Source organism: Lactuca serriola, chromosome 2, assembly GCF_051521515.1.
Source record: "Lactuca serriola cultivar US96UC23 chromosome 2, Lser_US96UC23_V15, whole genome shotgun sequence".
In the NCBI taxonomy this organism is placed as follows: Eukaryota; Viridiplantae; Streptophyta; class Magnoliopsida; order Asterales; family Asteraceae; genus Lactuca; species Lactuca serriola.
Window position 1 is genome coordinate 56901839 of NC_136409.1, and position 15617 is coordinate 56917455.

The following is a 15617-nucleotide window of genomic DNA, read 5'->3' on the forward strand; positions in this document are numbered from 1 at the left end:
CATGGAGTTTGCGGTCCAAAACCCAAGGGGTATATATATGGTCCTTAGCCATATTTATTCATTTATTCCATTTCCAACTAGAGAAAACCCCGATTCTCTCTCAAGGATCTTCAGCTTTTCATTCCAAATCGTAAGTCCTTCTATCTAAGAGTGTCATAGGGCTTGTTATGTGTCTTAGCATCAAGAAATCACAAGGAGACATCAAGATCAAAGAGTTTACGGCCCAAGAACACCTTGGACCGTAAACCCTTCTTTAAGGGCCAAAAGTGTGCCCTAGTCCCTTCCTTTCCTTGTGAAACTAGTCTATACTCATACCTTCATATGTATGGGACTAGAAAGCACAAAAATACCATGGTCCCTAGGAGATTACGGCCGCAAACACAAAAAGATTTGGTCTTAGGGCCATCAACTCCTCAAAGGAGGTAAAGGGTGCCCTAATCTCTTCCAAAGACTAAACCATCAAGTAGAAATACTTCTAAGGGACATGTAAGGCTTCAAAACATCAAATGATCAAAAGCTTAGGAGATTACGACCGTAAACTCAAGAGTTTACGACCGTAAACTCATGGTGTTATGGTCCTTGGGGAGTAAACTTAAGAAAGGGCTTCTTTGGAACCCTAAACCCAATAGCTTTGTCCTATAACAACTTAGATGCAATCCTTAGGGATTATAGCACTTATATAAGGTGTTTAGCATGTTCTAGGATGTCTTAACATTGTCAATTAGTAGTAAAGACTAATTGGATACATATATGTGTGATTATATGTTAACTAGGATCTTTGAGTGTGTACAAGTCTTCACTTGACACTTAGCAATCCTACATTGTTCAGTTCATCCAAACCACCATCTACAGGTGAGTTCATACCCCTTAATCAATGTTTTAAATGATTTTAAAATGCTTTAATGGGGGGAGAATACAGGTAGAAAACAACATGCTATAGAATCAATCATATGTGATTCATAACTGTGTTTTCATCCAACTGATTTCACATGCTTCAAAATGTGATACATGAAATGGTTTTCTGTCTTAAAAATGTTTTGTTATCAAATGAATTACTTTTGAAATGTTTATAAAATGACATCAAGTCATTGTTATTTATTATTCAAAACTCTTAAATGTTTTACAAAACCTTTTCCATATCCTTGGTCAAATCTATATCTATACACTTATGTTCATATATATGTGTATTGATATGACAACTTTCATTCTTCATTCATTTTCCCACACTCTTGAGTAGCAAAGGTGTATAAACCTTCTTGGACCATAAATATATTATAGTAAACTATTATAAGGATAGTTTAGGGGATACAAAACATTATTCCTATTACAAGGAATCACACCAGAGTCAGTTCATTCATGAGTCTATACTAAATGCTATATGATGAGATACACTTACATGGATCCTCTTACATGGATACACTTACATGGATACTTGTACCTAGAAACTATATGATGAGTTACTATTACATACTATACGTGTAGATTAGTTCTGTCTATCCTAGTACAAAAGGATACTATACACGACTAACCATTCCGGAACCCACCTGTTAGCAACAGAGGTAATGAACATCTACGGATGCCTACGGTTAATACTTATACTAGGAGTACCTTTACGGGACTAACCATTCCTACACCCTGCTGTTGGATACAGAGGATAATGAACATCTATGGATGCCTACGGTTAATACTTATACTAGGAGTACCTTTACGGGACTAACCATTCCTACACCCTGATGTTGGATACAGAGGATAATGAACATCTACGGATTCCTACGGTTAATACTTATATTAGGGGTACCTTTACGGGACTAACCATTCCTACGACCTGCTGTTAGCTAAAGAGGAAAATGAACAGCTACGGAGGTTCGAGGTTAATACTTTTCGGCAGTCGCGATGTCAGGTTTATCCTAATACAAAAGGATAATACTTATATTGCTATATTTTTCCTATTACTTTTATTCTGTGATACATTCACATAAAAGATGCGGTAGACTATTTAAATTGTTAAGAGTGGTCATACGAGGGAAAACCCATCTTTGTTACATTCAGGTCTTGGTAGAAGACTACATTCAAAACATTCAGGTCTTGGTAGAAGACTACATTCAAAACATTCAGGTCTTGGTAGAAGACTACTTTCAAAACATTCAGGTCTTGGTAGAAGACTACATTCAAAACATTCAGGTCTTGGTAGAAGACTACATTCAAAACATTCAGGTCTTGGTAGAAGACTACATTCAAAACATTCGGGTCTTGGTAGAAGACTACTTTTATACTAGTAGGAAATATGGGATTTTCTAGGGTTTTCACACTTATATCAAATGTTTCAATCAAAACTTTACATGGCATTCATAACAGCTTTCCAAAACAGAGTAATGACACTTAAATACTTATGAATTCACCAGCTTTATGCTGATACTCGCTTTCAAAATAACTTGTATTCTCAGGTCACCAGTAGACAGGTACGATGACCAGGTTTTGAGAAGACGGAGCACAGACAAGACTCGTCTTTTATTTTGATTACATACTTTGGTGTCTTATTACAATGAAAGAACACATATGTATTAAAACTTTACTTTTAATGCAATGGATGATGTTGTTGCTTGTTTACTACTTTACACTGTTATGATACTTCACATGACGTCCTCCACCCCTGAACGTTTCCGCCGTTCTTGGTTTTGGGGTGTGACAGCTCTCAAGCTCAAGCGGATTTTGGGCCGAGCAGTATCTACGCTTAAAATGTACCAAAAAATCAGCCCAAGTCAGTTGTAGGGGCTCATTGGGGTTTAGGGTCTTCCCCAGGGTGTTCCACCAGCGAACAACGCCAACTCTGAACTGACGCACTACAAATGTGGTTTGTAGCTTGCCTTTGCAACCACATGTTATGAAGGCCAATTCCATCTCCGATATCCAGTTCATGACTCCAATTCGATCTTCCTTCCCCGTGAAAGTTGATGGCTTGCAAGTCGTTAAGTTCTTATACTTGCATTCGTTCCTCTCAACTCCTTCATCATGGTTGTTCCTCCTGATCACTGGGGTTCCACTTAACTGACAGTGCGACTGTAATTCCCTTCCTCTAATTGTCCGTCATTCAGTTCTGGTTGTTCAACAGGCATCGAAGGTTCATATCTGTTATTCAGCAATAGTTTTCTCATTTCTTCCCTTTGTTCAGTCATCATAGCCCGAATCATGGCTTGTACTCCAGCCATTGCGACTGGCTTAGGTACAGCTTCTACTATCGGCACCTGCTCAATCACTTGGGGTTGAGGTCACTGATTCCGGTTTCCATTTGCGTTTCCAACTCCACTTTGGGTTCTTTCCATTTCGATCTATACACCAAATTAGGTGAATTTAGATCTTTATTCACGATAGACGTTTAAAGTCTCCTTATCATTCCGAAACGTTACGTGCTAGCTCTAATATCGTAATCGAACGCTTAGAATCCTGAACACCTAAGGTTTCCAGATCTGGTCGGTAACAGACCATATATCCGAACAAATCATAGCGTACAACACAAATATAAAGCATTTAGCACATAAAAACATTTTAGGCATCTTTCCTAAAATAAACTAGTGCTCGTGTCTAAAATATGGAAGACACTCATCTCACAATCATCGCTTAGCATTCTAAGTTTAAGTCTAGAAATCCTACAAATTCCTAGTTCGCTTAAACTAATGATATGATACCAACTGTGACATCCCCATTTTTATGGCCATAAAAGACTTATTTCGTTTATGCTTTTATAATAAAATCAAAGTAATCTTTCAAAGAAAAGTGTTGCGGCATTTGTCCCCAAAAACAAAATACGATAAAAAAATTATCAAAGTATTTCTTGAAGATATGTATTTTCATTACATTACAAAACTCAGGATGTCATCGTCAATACAAATCAAAAGCATAAACAAAACATCATAGGCCACAAAACAAAATTGGCCTCAAAACAATATAAGCCTTACAACATTCTATTTATTTTCTACTGGCCTATAAATCCATAATCTTCGTCAGATTATCCAACTATGCTTTTGCCACTACCTGTAATACAAGAAACTGAGTCGTTCAGGCTGGGAGCCTGGTGAGCATATAGGGTTTTCAACCCACAATAATAAGTTCATTATTTGTTTTCATCAAATCATTAACCCGATTACCCGTTCCCGTTATCCTCACTTTACGTCCTAAAGCATCTATTCTAAGGGACTTAGCCTAATGATTCTTTTCGGGGTGACAACAATGCTTAGGGTATTCCTCAGCAATACATGTCAAATAAGGCAACAACGGAGGGATGGAGTACATCTAGTGACCACTTAGTTCAAAAAAACCTACAGGTTGTGAGTCTGCTAGCGTTCCACTAGACTGCCAAGAATAGTCTGTGGTCGTCATTTATACTCCGCTAGATGACTAGATCATCATAAACATCGAGGCATCTCATCATTTTACCACACATCAACTATTTCATCTACCCATGTTCTACCCAACATATTTGTAGATACAAAACACATATACAGTCTAGAGCTGAAAAAGTTTAAATCTTTCATTCAGCCTAGATTTCAAGTGTATATATATATATATATATATATATATATATATATTCTAGATCTGAAAAGTTTAGATCTGAAGTGAGAAAGTTTAGATTCTATCGGCTAGAAATCGTTCGATCTAATATTCGAACTCTGGGTTGCATACTACTAAACCGGAACTTAAAAAAATCATAATTTCCTTATACGAAATCAGATTTTGGCGTTCTTTTTATGTACGCTCTCGGTTTAACGAACACTACGGCTTTAATTTAGATCGTTAAGGCTAAAAAGCATTCTATCATAAATTCACTATTTACGTTACGCAGTGTCGTGCCGGTTCTGTCGCGAAATTTCGACATGTCATAACTTCTTCGTTATAACTCGGATTTCGGCGTTCTTTATATCTCTGGAATCCTTGTTACGACCACTACAACTTTCTTCATAGATATCGGGCGTATCCAACATTTTATTTTGTGACGCTTATTTTTATTATATCTTTACCAATAAGTATATAATCACATGATATTCAAATAATTAATCTTTATTACTGTAAAATAGGTTACAATGATTGACCTAGACTATTACATCATCGCATCAATCCTTAGCCTCGAAACACGGGCGTTACATATTAGCGTATAACAAGCTCTAATAAGACTAAGATAAGTGCAATCAAAGGTCAAAGATACATTTAAGATTATGCGATTTTTATTAGGCTGAACTCATTAATTTTTTTTAATATAAATACTTGTATATGCATGGTGATAGAAAATATTTTTTAGCCAGTTGAAAGAAGAAAAAAAAGAATTATTAATTTTTCTTATTATCATCGGAAAGTAGGCTGACCCAGGAATAAGAAACTAAAGAATAGGAAATAAATAAACCTCAAAACATACCTTACGAAGGGGTTCCTGTGTGTAACAATATGACACTACATGAGATAAATCACATGTTGGAAAAGCAAGTGCCGATGAAGAAGACTTTTCTAAAGCAATATGAGACATCTAATTGGAAACTTACATGTGGTTCATTGAAAGGATTGCCAACGCTAAATAAGAGATGGGGAGAGGCGATCTCACCATATTCGAGTAGTGAAGGAGTGAGAAGAAGTTGATTGAGCCATTATTCTCAATTTTTTTGTGACCAGAAGAAAAAGAAGAAAAAATAGATAAAATCTTGAGCTCTGTGTATTTTGAAAAATGGAGGACGGTAATTGGAATCTTCAAAGTTCCTTCTTTTTGCTGGAATCAAACAAACAATAAGGGGATTCAAAAGCATGACATTAAATGGAAAATTGATCATCTTCAAGTAAAGAACAAATGAAAATTAAAGAAAAAAAAAAGTAAAAACAAAACACTACCTTGTTAATGGAGATGACATAGAGGAACAAAACCCTAGAACTTGGAATTGTCGACCAAAACAATTTTTACCGAACAAAATCAATAATACAAAAAAACCTAATCATTCAAGTAATCGATCAAATACTTTCAACATAATGTTTATCTCGACCGTTAGCCTCTTTCGATTTCAGATTTGGCGTAGGGAACGGTGTAAGAAGAAGATTTTTTTTGGAAACGGCAAATATATTAAATGAGGGAAAAGCCTCAACTAGCAAGTGACTAGAAGAGGGCCCCAACCAACGTACAAAGATAACGATTACAAGCCAATAAAAGGGGACACTAACCAATCATCCCAATTACATATTACTTTTTTACCCCTATGTTTAAGTCAATAAAAAACCATTGTTTTAATACATTCAGTCCTTTGCACCAGCGAGATTCCTTCCTTCAGAAATAATCGTTTGTTCCGGAACCGCCATAGACTCCATAACATTCCTTGGCATATGATAGCTAGCCGTTTCCTCCTCTTCGGACAACTCCCCCATGCCGATATAACGTGAAGAAGATCTCCAGTGTTCCTTATTAACCTGTGATCCATCGTTACAACACACCAACTCATGATATTGCTTCTGATTCTGGACGCGAACGGGCAGTCGATGAGAACATGATCTACACTTTCCTGTTGACCAATACATATGTTGCACCACAAGGAATTCACCTTAATACCTCGCCTCTCCAGAGCAGTTGCTACGGGTATTCTACCTTGAACAACTCTCCATACGAAACATGACACCTTTATTGGGACCACCTTATACCACTGTATTATCGTTGTGCCCGTAATAGAGGTAGGAAGTTTGTCAATAACCTTCCTAATTGATCTTACTGTGTAACCATCACCTGTTAACAGAGACCTACATTGATCACCTCCCGGAGTTAAATGAATACTAGAGATGTCACTAGTTAGTGCTTGCACATCCGGACCTAGTCCAACATCAGGGGGGTGATACTTCCAATTCCAAGAGATGGTTGCTCCTGAAATTCGGTCAGCAACAGAACACCTTTTCCTAGTTTCAAGCTCAAACAGGTGAGGAAATTTGTCTTTTAAGATCCCAGAACTTGCCCATGGGTCATACCAGAATAATGTTTCCTTTCCGCCCTTTATCACTTGTTTGAACAAGTCGTGAACTCCCAGACCGTACTTTACACAGGTCCTCTTTAATACGCCCAATGTTGATCCACACCCCACTGCCCGTCTGTCGAGATAAGTAATCGAAGGGCTTATTTGACAGATTGTGGATCCCATGGATTATCCGGGCCCAAAGAGAGTTTTTTTCGTTTTTTAACCGCCACCACCATTTCACAAGTAACCCATAGTTTAAAGATTGTATCGATCCTACACCCAATCCACCGTCACTTTTGTCCGCCCTGACATTATCCCAAGATACCCAGTGTATCTTATTTCGATCATCACAGCCACCCCATAAGAAAGTTCGTCTAATTTTCTCCATCTCGTCTATTACACCTTTCGGGGCCTTAAATAATGATAAGTAGTAGGTGGGCAAATTACCCAGAACTGACTTTATTAACGTTAATCTGCCACCAAATGAGAGGGTTTTGGCCTTCCATAGAGAAAGTTTGGATTGGAATTTCATAATTATGGGCTTCCAATTTCTTATGAGATTCATATTGGCTCCCACCAGAACCCCGAGGTAGTCGAAAGGGAGAACACCAGCTTCACACCCAGCAAGCTAGACCAATTTTTTGTTTCTTGCATAGTAGCGCCAATACCAAAAGCTCTTGATTTATGAAAGTTTACCTTAAGGCCCGAGGCTATATGAAAACATCTTAGAATTCGCGCAAGGTTTTTAAGATTATCTCGAGACCACTCGCCGATAAACAATGCATCGTCCGCATAGAATAAGTGAGATATGGTTGGTCCATTTCTAGGGATTTGTATCCCTTTGAAAATCCCTTTCTCACAAGCAGATTTAAGTGCTACGTTTAAGCCCTCCATGGCGATAATAAATAAGTATGGTGAGAGAGGATCCCCCTGCCTAACTCCTTTGGTTATAGAGAATTCTTTCGTTGGAGAGCCGTTAATGATAACAGATGCCCTAGACGAGATCAAACAGCCCTGAATCCACATCCTCCATTTGTTCCCGAATCCCATCTGTGCAAGAACCGAATCTAAATATTCCCAATTCAGTGAGTCGAATGCTTTGTCAAAGTCTACCTTGAAGAGGATGACTTTTTTCCGGATCCGCTTAGCCCATGAACAAATCTCATTAACCACAAGGGGGTCGTCAAGTATACACCGCCCTTCCATATATGCCGACTGGACATCATCGATTATCCCACCAATGACAGTCTTCATACGAGTGGAAAGTAACTTGCTTATAATCTTACTTAGACATCCAATCAGGCTTATTGGACGAAAATCATTTAATGACAGTGGGTCCTTAGACTTAGGAGCAAGCGTGATGAAGGACGAGTTACACCCACGAGATAGTGATCCAAACTCTTCAAAATGCCTCACAAAATTCACCACGTCGTATTTAATAATGTTCGAAGATGAATTTGAAAAATGAGCTATGGATGGATAAGTGTCGATGGTAATAGTAGAATTTCACGCTTTTATTTAATAAATATATGATCTTATTTTTGAAATTTAAATAATAAGCTAATTTAGATTATTTAATTAATTTGGCTAATTAATTAGTCAAGAAAAATTACTATAATGCCCCTTATTATTTGATTGGTTGACAATTAATCATATATTCACATAATATATATAGAGTTTATATATATGAACCTAATTTTAGATATATATATATATATATATATATATATATATATATATATATATATTTCTTTTTTACTAAACCTCACTAAAATTTATTTATCTTTCACCATCTTTTTTTTGAAAAACTTTCAAGATGTCTTTTTCTAACAATCGAAACAACCAAAAAATATACACTAAGACACACAACCGCCCGAAGACCTTTGTATGATCAACCACTTTATTTGTCACCGTATTATCATTATGGCGATATGCTACCATGTTTTCCACAAAAATTCTCACAACCACAATGACAAACACAACCACAACTCGATTACAATTTTAATATGTTTGATTTTTTTTCTCTCAGCCTGAGTTTGTTCAACAAACACTATCACGACCATAAATACTCATTTCTGATTTCGAACCCGAATTCGTTCAAGAAACTCAACCCACTCGAGCACTAAGTGAAAGAAAAAAGAAGGTGGCGGCTAAAGGATGAGAACCCAAAGAATTGTGAGTATTTACGCAATAATGGATCAATATTTCTGAAGATGCAATTATAGAAAAGACCAAAAATGTGACCGGTATTGAATGTGAGTTAGACATAGGTTCCACAAAGAAATGAATCTTGGTGATTATCGTTCAAAACACTAAGTGTACTCGAAATGGGGGAATGTGAACAAAGAATTCATGTTATTTAATGATTTGGATTCAATGAAAAAGCGGAGAAAATGATGATGTGATTTGCAGAAAACATTAATTGTGTATCATAAAGAAAGCAAGACGACTTTCAAGTTTCTTGACATTTGGAATTTCGTGAAAGATAACAGAAAATGGAAAGCAAGCAAATCATCTGATAAGCATATCGACAGTGGTTCAAAACGCTCAAGAACATTCGAATTTGACCACATTACATTCGATCTTCATGTTGGTTTCGACCTCAACGATGATGAACCCATTCAAGTTTAACCACCTTTCTGACCAATACGAGAAACAAAGCAAAAAAACAAAGACAAAGGCAAAACGTCAGATTCAGATGAGTTGAAAGAAATAGGAGGCCAATATGAAGAGTATAAAAGATAGAATAGACAAAACTTTCCAACTTGCTTCCGAAAGAGAGCTTCGGAAACAAAAAGATTGTGACATAAGTTTGTAATATGTTTTGAAATGCTCAATATGTCTAAGTTTTTAACCGTTTAGTATATGTTTTTTTAAGTTTATAGGTTTAATATATATATATATATATATATATATATATATATATATATATATATATATATATATATATATTGCTAAGTTTTTAGGATTTTTTTAATTTCATTTTTTTTTTGAAGTAATGCAATATAATGGTTTTTAATTTTTAAGTAATAAAGTTTATATATATATATTTTAAAATTAAAATTTTTATTTAAATTAAATTATATAACAAAAAACCACACTTTTATAGTAAAAAAAATAACATTATAAAAAAGTCAAACATACCTTTCTTGGTCTTTTGTGATAGTATTTAAACACATCATACCCATCTCTTTCGAAAAATAAAATAAAAAGAGCACACCATCCTCATATTCGAGATTCAAGTGTTGTTTTACACCCATAGTAGCCTAGGTTCAGTTATGACTCTAACCCACCTTTATACATTACATCTGCCTACCGTACCCTATCCCTACCATATCCCTACCCCCAATTGCAAAAAATGTCGGCAGATCGGGAACTAGAGATAAAAAAATGCCCATAAAAAAACAAGTGAGCCCAAGGACATAAGCGTAATAAAAAAGGGTAAAAAAACGAGAATGGTATGGTGAGTTGTATATCATGCTGTAAATGTTGTACTGTGGATGAAGGTTTACTCTAAATTCTAAAACGTAAGGTACACTTTCATGACTAACATTTAATACCCCTCTAAATGTATACAAATAACCCATCTATGAATTAGTTTTTGCAAAAAAATTGCTATACTTGCTTCGAGTTGTTCCATATTGTCATGCAACACAAAAGCATCATATATAATATGTAAATATGTTACATAACTCTATATAATATATGGGCTATTACAATTGAAACCCTAGAAATTCAATTATCAAGGTCTAAACAATCATTCTAGGGTTATGTTAAAAAACTAATATGAAGAGGATATTTATGTCTTTTTAAACAGACAAAAAACAAAAAGCTCAACACGAAGTGGATATCACATCTTTGTCCAACCAATTTGTGTAGGAAGATCAATTACATTTTGTTTTTTGTTTCACATCCCCCTTGTGATACATGAAAAAATGGTAGATAAAAATGCGACTAGATGTGAAGAAGCTAAATGGGATCATAAATACATTCGGAACAATTATTCAAAAACATAAAGGACACAAACCTAATCACAAAAAAAGAACATTCAAGATGACATCCTCCATTATAACAACCATTATATTTCCTAACCAATACATGTATTCACAAAAAAGCTACAAACAACATCACAAATTTTTGCAATCCCTAGCGTAAAAGCAAAAGCAATCCCTGAGTTGTCACACACTGTCATATCATATGTAAAAAAAAGTATAGAATGGCCGACTAGCAAATTACTTCAACGCCCTTCTCCTTCTACACGCTTCAAGATTACTCGGTATTATAGACACATTATCTACACAAATTCCACCTTTCGAGTGCGTGCAATCTATTTGCTTCATTGAAAACCTAATTTCGATTGCAGGATTTGACTCGGTTACAATAAACTCGCCTACTTTATAATGTATCCAACAACCCCTTTTATGGCAACCATTTGGCTCATCTGCGACACAATCATCTAAAAAACATTCGGTCGATGATTCTTGACCGTTGGATGTGGATAGATCAAATCTTACGGGCTTTATATCCCACCCATGAGTGTGTTCAAAATAGCATACACGACGCCCTAATCTTTTTGAAAATCTTCCCAAATGTATTCTAAATGATAATGTGTAAATATCGGGTGGGAGTGGGAATTTTATGGAACCATCGACTTCAAACCACCATATTTGTTGTAAATATGCTACGGTATTGAACCTGTGAAACACTAGAAGAATCAATCCGTTCTCCTTAATGTTAAATAGCGTTAATTATAATGCAAGAAATAGCAACATACTTTCATTGGTTTCCCTATTAGGGCATTACCTCGCTTTATTTTAAACATGAGCTAAATGCTAAAAATAGCAATTTACTTCTATTCATTTGTTCGTTATAGCATCCTACTTTCATTTCTTTATTATTGACATTGTATTTTTGTTTTGAGTAAATTACTGAAATCGTCCCTATGGTTTGGTCAAAATTGCATGTTTGGTCCCTAACTTTTTTTTTGCACTCGGATCGTCCCTATAGTTAGATTTTGTTGCGTTTTTCGTCCCTGTGGTTTGATTTTGTTGCATTTTTCGTCCCTTACATACATAAAGTTAGGGACCAAACGTGCAATTTTGACCAAACCATAGGGACAAAAAACGCAACAAAATCAAACCATAGGGACGATCCGAGTGCAAAAAAAAGTTAGGGACCAAACGTGTAATTTTTACCAAACCATAGGAACGATTTCAGTAATTTACTCCTTTGTTTTTTGTTTTTTCATATAAAGACATTGTAACTTGAAAAATCCAACAACTTATAGTATTGTAGTTTCATTATTTTTCCTATTAGGATTTAGGAAATTAAACTTTGAAAAATCTACCCAATTATAGCAATGAATATTTAACTGTATTTGGATGACTATGTTATAATTCGGTAGATTTTCCTAAGCACAAGGTTGTGATTTATTGTATTTAATCCTTTTAAACAAATGTGAATTACAGAAGCATGAATTCAACCTGGATTCTTCAGTAGAAACCCAATTCCAATATCTTCGATCTTCAATTCCTGTTATTGACATTGCTTTGGTGGAGATTGACAAGCAAACTCTTCCAGTAACCTTATCCAACCATGCTACCTGAAACATCCCATATCTCAAAGAGTTAAATTCAAGACTCATCCATAAAAGCAAAAGGATCAACTTACTATCTAAACACTGCTCACATTATCATATATCATCAATCTTAGTCGATTATGGAAAGTGGAATTAGTTATGGAGCAGTAGTAATTAAGAAAAAAAGTTATACTCCGAGCGTAAATCCATGTTTACAACTAGATTTCAAGTAAAGTTACCTAATCAGATTCAATCCCAATTGCCTAACAAAACCCTAATTGGGAATTTGAACAAAAAACCCCAAAAGATTACGAAATTGAAAAAGAAAAAAATTGACAGCTTACCTTGTTGCCGTCGTCGAATGGGACAGGGCGAGAAAGGAGAGCAAACACGTCTTTCTTACACAAGTTTTGGTAGCTCTCAGGAGGCAATAGGTCCAGCAGATATTGATAGTTATGTGGAAGCTTCGATTCCCACACGGCGTCCGACGACGCTGCGTCACGGAAAGCACGGTTAAGGCGAGCTAGATTACATATCTCCGGCGGCGTAAGATACAAAAAAACACACGCCACGCAGCTCTCGGGTATGTCACCGAGTCCCGGTCCGTCGCCGGCGATCGGACCCCACTCAGTCAAATTAGACAACGATGAACCCATGTTGGTGTATCAACTCATTTTGGGAGTTGATGGAGAAGTGGAGATAGGGTGTTCGACTAGTAGCAGAGAAAAAGGGAGTTTTTTTGGATCTTCGCAGGGTGATCGTTTGCAGCTTTCTCCCTTTCTGGTTGAATGGATTCTTTAATTTTGCAGTGATAATGAAAGTCTGTGTTTTGATTTTGTTTTTGAAGATGGGCCCACACTGTATTGGATAATGGCAACACGAGTCTCACATCTCGGTTCGTCTTCTTCATGGAGGTGGGTGTGTAATTGTCTATCCATTTATCAAGATTCGGTCCAGAAAAAAACATGAATAGATATATCGGTTTGGACTTGTCTTGAAAAATATCTTAGATCGTAAAAGGGGTAGGTTTGGAAAAGTATTAGAATAGCCTAAAATCTTGTGGCACCGTTGATTGATAAAAAAAAAAATCAGAGATTATTTTTTTTAATTTTTTAGGGGTTCTTTAGTCTATAGTCTAACCAGACGCAACAACCAGGGGAGCACGTCAATACAGTCAGCAGATAAGGTTATTTATTATCCGGATAAAACCGAATTAATCAATTGGACTATTTGGTTCGTATATGTTGATTTTTGGATTGGTTTTTTCAACAAAACCGAATTATTATTTTGGATTTCAGATTGGTTCTGATTTTAAGCATCATATACAATAATTTTATGCATCGGAGAATAATAAATCTTATCCGATCAAAAACTGATTTTGAATAGGTCTTTTAAGCTTATCTTCAAATTGAATAGGTTAAATATGAAAAAGTCAAATAAGATGATGGTGATAATATTTTGAATGGGTCAAAGTTTGACCAACTGTTCCTCATATCCAATTAAATCGTTAAATACTAAATCTTATCCGGTCAACATTTATGAAAAAATCAAATAAGATGATGATGATAAGATTTTGAATGGGTCAAAGTTTGACCAAGTGTTTCTCATATCCAACTGAATCGGTAAATACTAAATCTTATCCGGTCAACATTTATGAAAAAATCAAATAAGATGATGATGATAAGATTTTAAATGGGTCAAACTTTGACCAAGTGTTCCTCATATCCAATTGAATCGCTAAATACTGAATATGTCAATAATAATAAAAAAGTCAAATAAGATGATGATAAGATTTTTGAATGGGTCAAAGTTTGACCAAGTGTTCTTCATATCCATTTGAATCGGTCTGATACGATGTACATGTTATAAAACATTTCATATAAACTGGAAGAGGCGCATTGATCTAGCATTCGTCTATCATGAATGCCTTGCCATTGACTGCAAAACCTTGGTTCTCTCTCATGCTCGCTACCTCCTCCTTTGTTTTTCTTTCTATTAAAATCGAATAAGCCCAAAAATGTCTTACGTTTAATCCTAGCCCAGGTATAAGAAATCTCTATCTGTTCGTCATTTTGTTTAACAAATTTTTTATGTCATTTTGTTGATCCGCACCCGTCGCTTTGCGCGGGTAAACGGCTACTATATATATATAGGGGACGGTTCACTTGAGATTAAACCTCAGCCACATATTTCGCATTTCCCACTCTAATGCTCCAACATACCAGCAACGACATATGCCTAATCATAAATGATTATATGGCAGAGAGGTATAATCATACAGAATTATACATGTTTATACGTATATGCATAATCATAAATGATTATACATATATGTCTGTTCACAGATTAAGTAATCATAAATGATTATTATAGTTAGTCACAGAAGAGGTGGTGGTGATAGAGGTGGCGGTGGTATAAGTAATGGAGGTGACAATGGTGGGGTCGACTGGTGTCAGAGGTGGTGGTAGTGGTGGTGGCGGTGGCGGTTATGGTGGTGGGGATGGTTGCGGAGGAGAAAGGAATGGGTGGCACTGTGTAATCATTTATGATTACACCAGACCTGCCGCGCCGGTACGCCGAAGGGTTAGAGTGGCAGATGTGAAATACGTTACTGAGGTTGAATCTCGAGATCTCTATTTTATTTTTAATTTCAACGGAATCTACCTATATATATATATATATATATATATATATATATATATATATATATATATATATATATATATAGAGAGAGAGAGAGAGAGAGAGAAAGAGAGAGAGAGAGAGAGAGAGAGTTATTTATTAATTTTGTAATTTTTTTCAGATAGGTTTAAAACGTTTCACCCGATAAAAAAAACATCAATATGTATTTTATCTCAAAAGTTTTCTATCCATAAAATATTTAATTATAATATATATATATATATATATATATATATATATATATATATATATATATATATATATATATATATATATATATATATCTTCTTAGTAGTTGTTTATAAAGTTCAAATCACAACTAAATAATTTGATTTTGTTTATTGTGTAAAATTAGATAATATTATAAATAATATGTAATTTTAAAATGT

At 35.4% G+C, this 15617-nt stretch overlaps 1 protein-coding gene across 1 annotated transcript; it reads right to left on the minus strand.

Annotated features, from left to right (window-relative positions):
• Nucleotides 1-10996: 10996 nt before the first annotated feature.
• LOC145086265 (F-box protein PP2-A15-like) lies at nucleotides 10997-13497 on the minus strand. The gene is made up of 3 exons (XM_079024018.1): nucleotides 12891-13497; nucleotides 12452-12570; nucleotides 10997-11663 (listed from the first exon to the last, which is right to left on the minus strand). The coding sequence occupies exons 1-3, from the start codon at nucleotides 13200-13202 to the stop codon at nucleotides 11201-11203; spliced, it is 894 nt and encodes a 297-aa protein (XP_078880144.1). The 5' UTR covers nucleotides 13203-13497; the 3' UTR covers nucleotides 10997-11200.
• Nucleotides 13498-15617: the final 2120 nt, after the last annotated feature.

Coding starts and splice junctions, on each gene's coding strand:
- LOC145086265 (XM_079024018.1), bottom strand. CDS start 13,202: ATGGGTTCATCGTTGTCTAATTTGACTGAGTGGGGTCCGATCGCCGGC. Junction 12,571..12,890: donor CATTCGACGACGGCAACAAG/GTAAGCTGTCAA, acceptor GGGATGTTTCAG/GTAGCATGGTTGGATAAGGT. Junction 11,664..12,451: donor GTTTCTACTGAAGAATCCAG/GTTGAATTCATG, acceptor AGTGTTTCACAG/GTTCAATACCGTAGCATATT.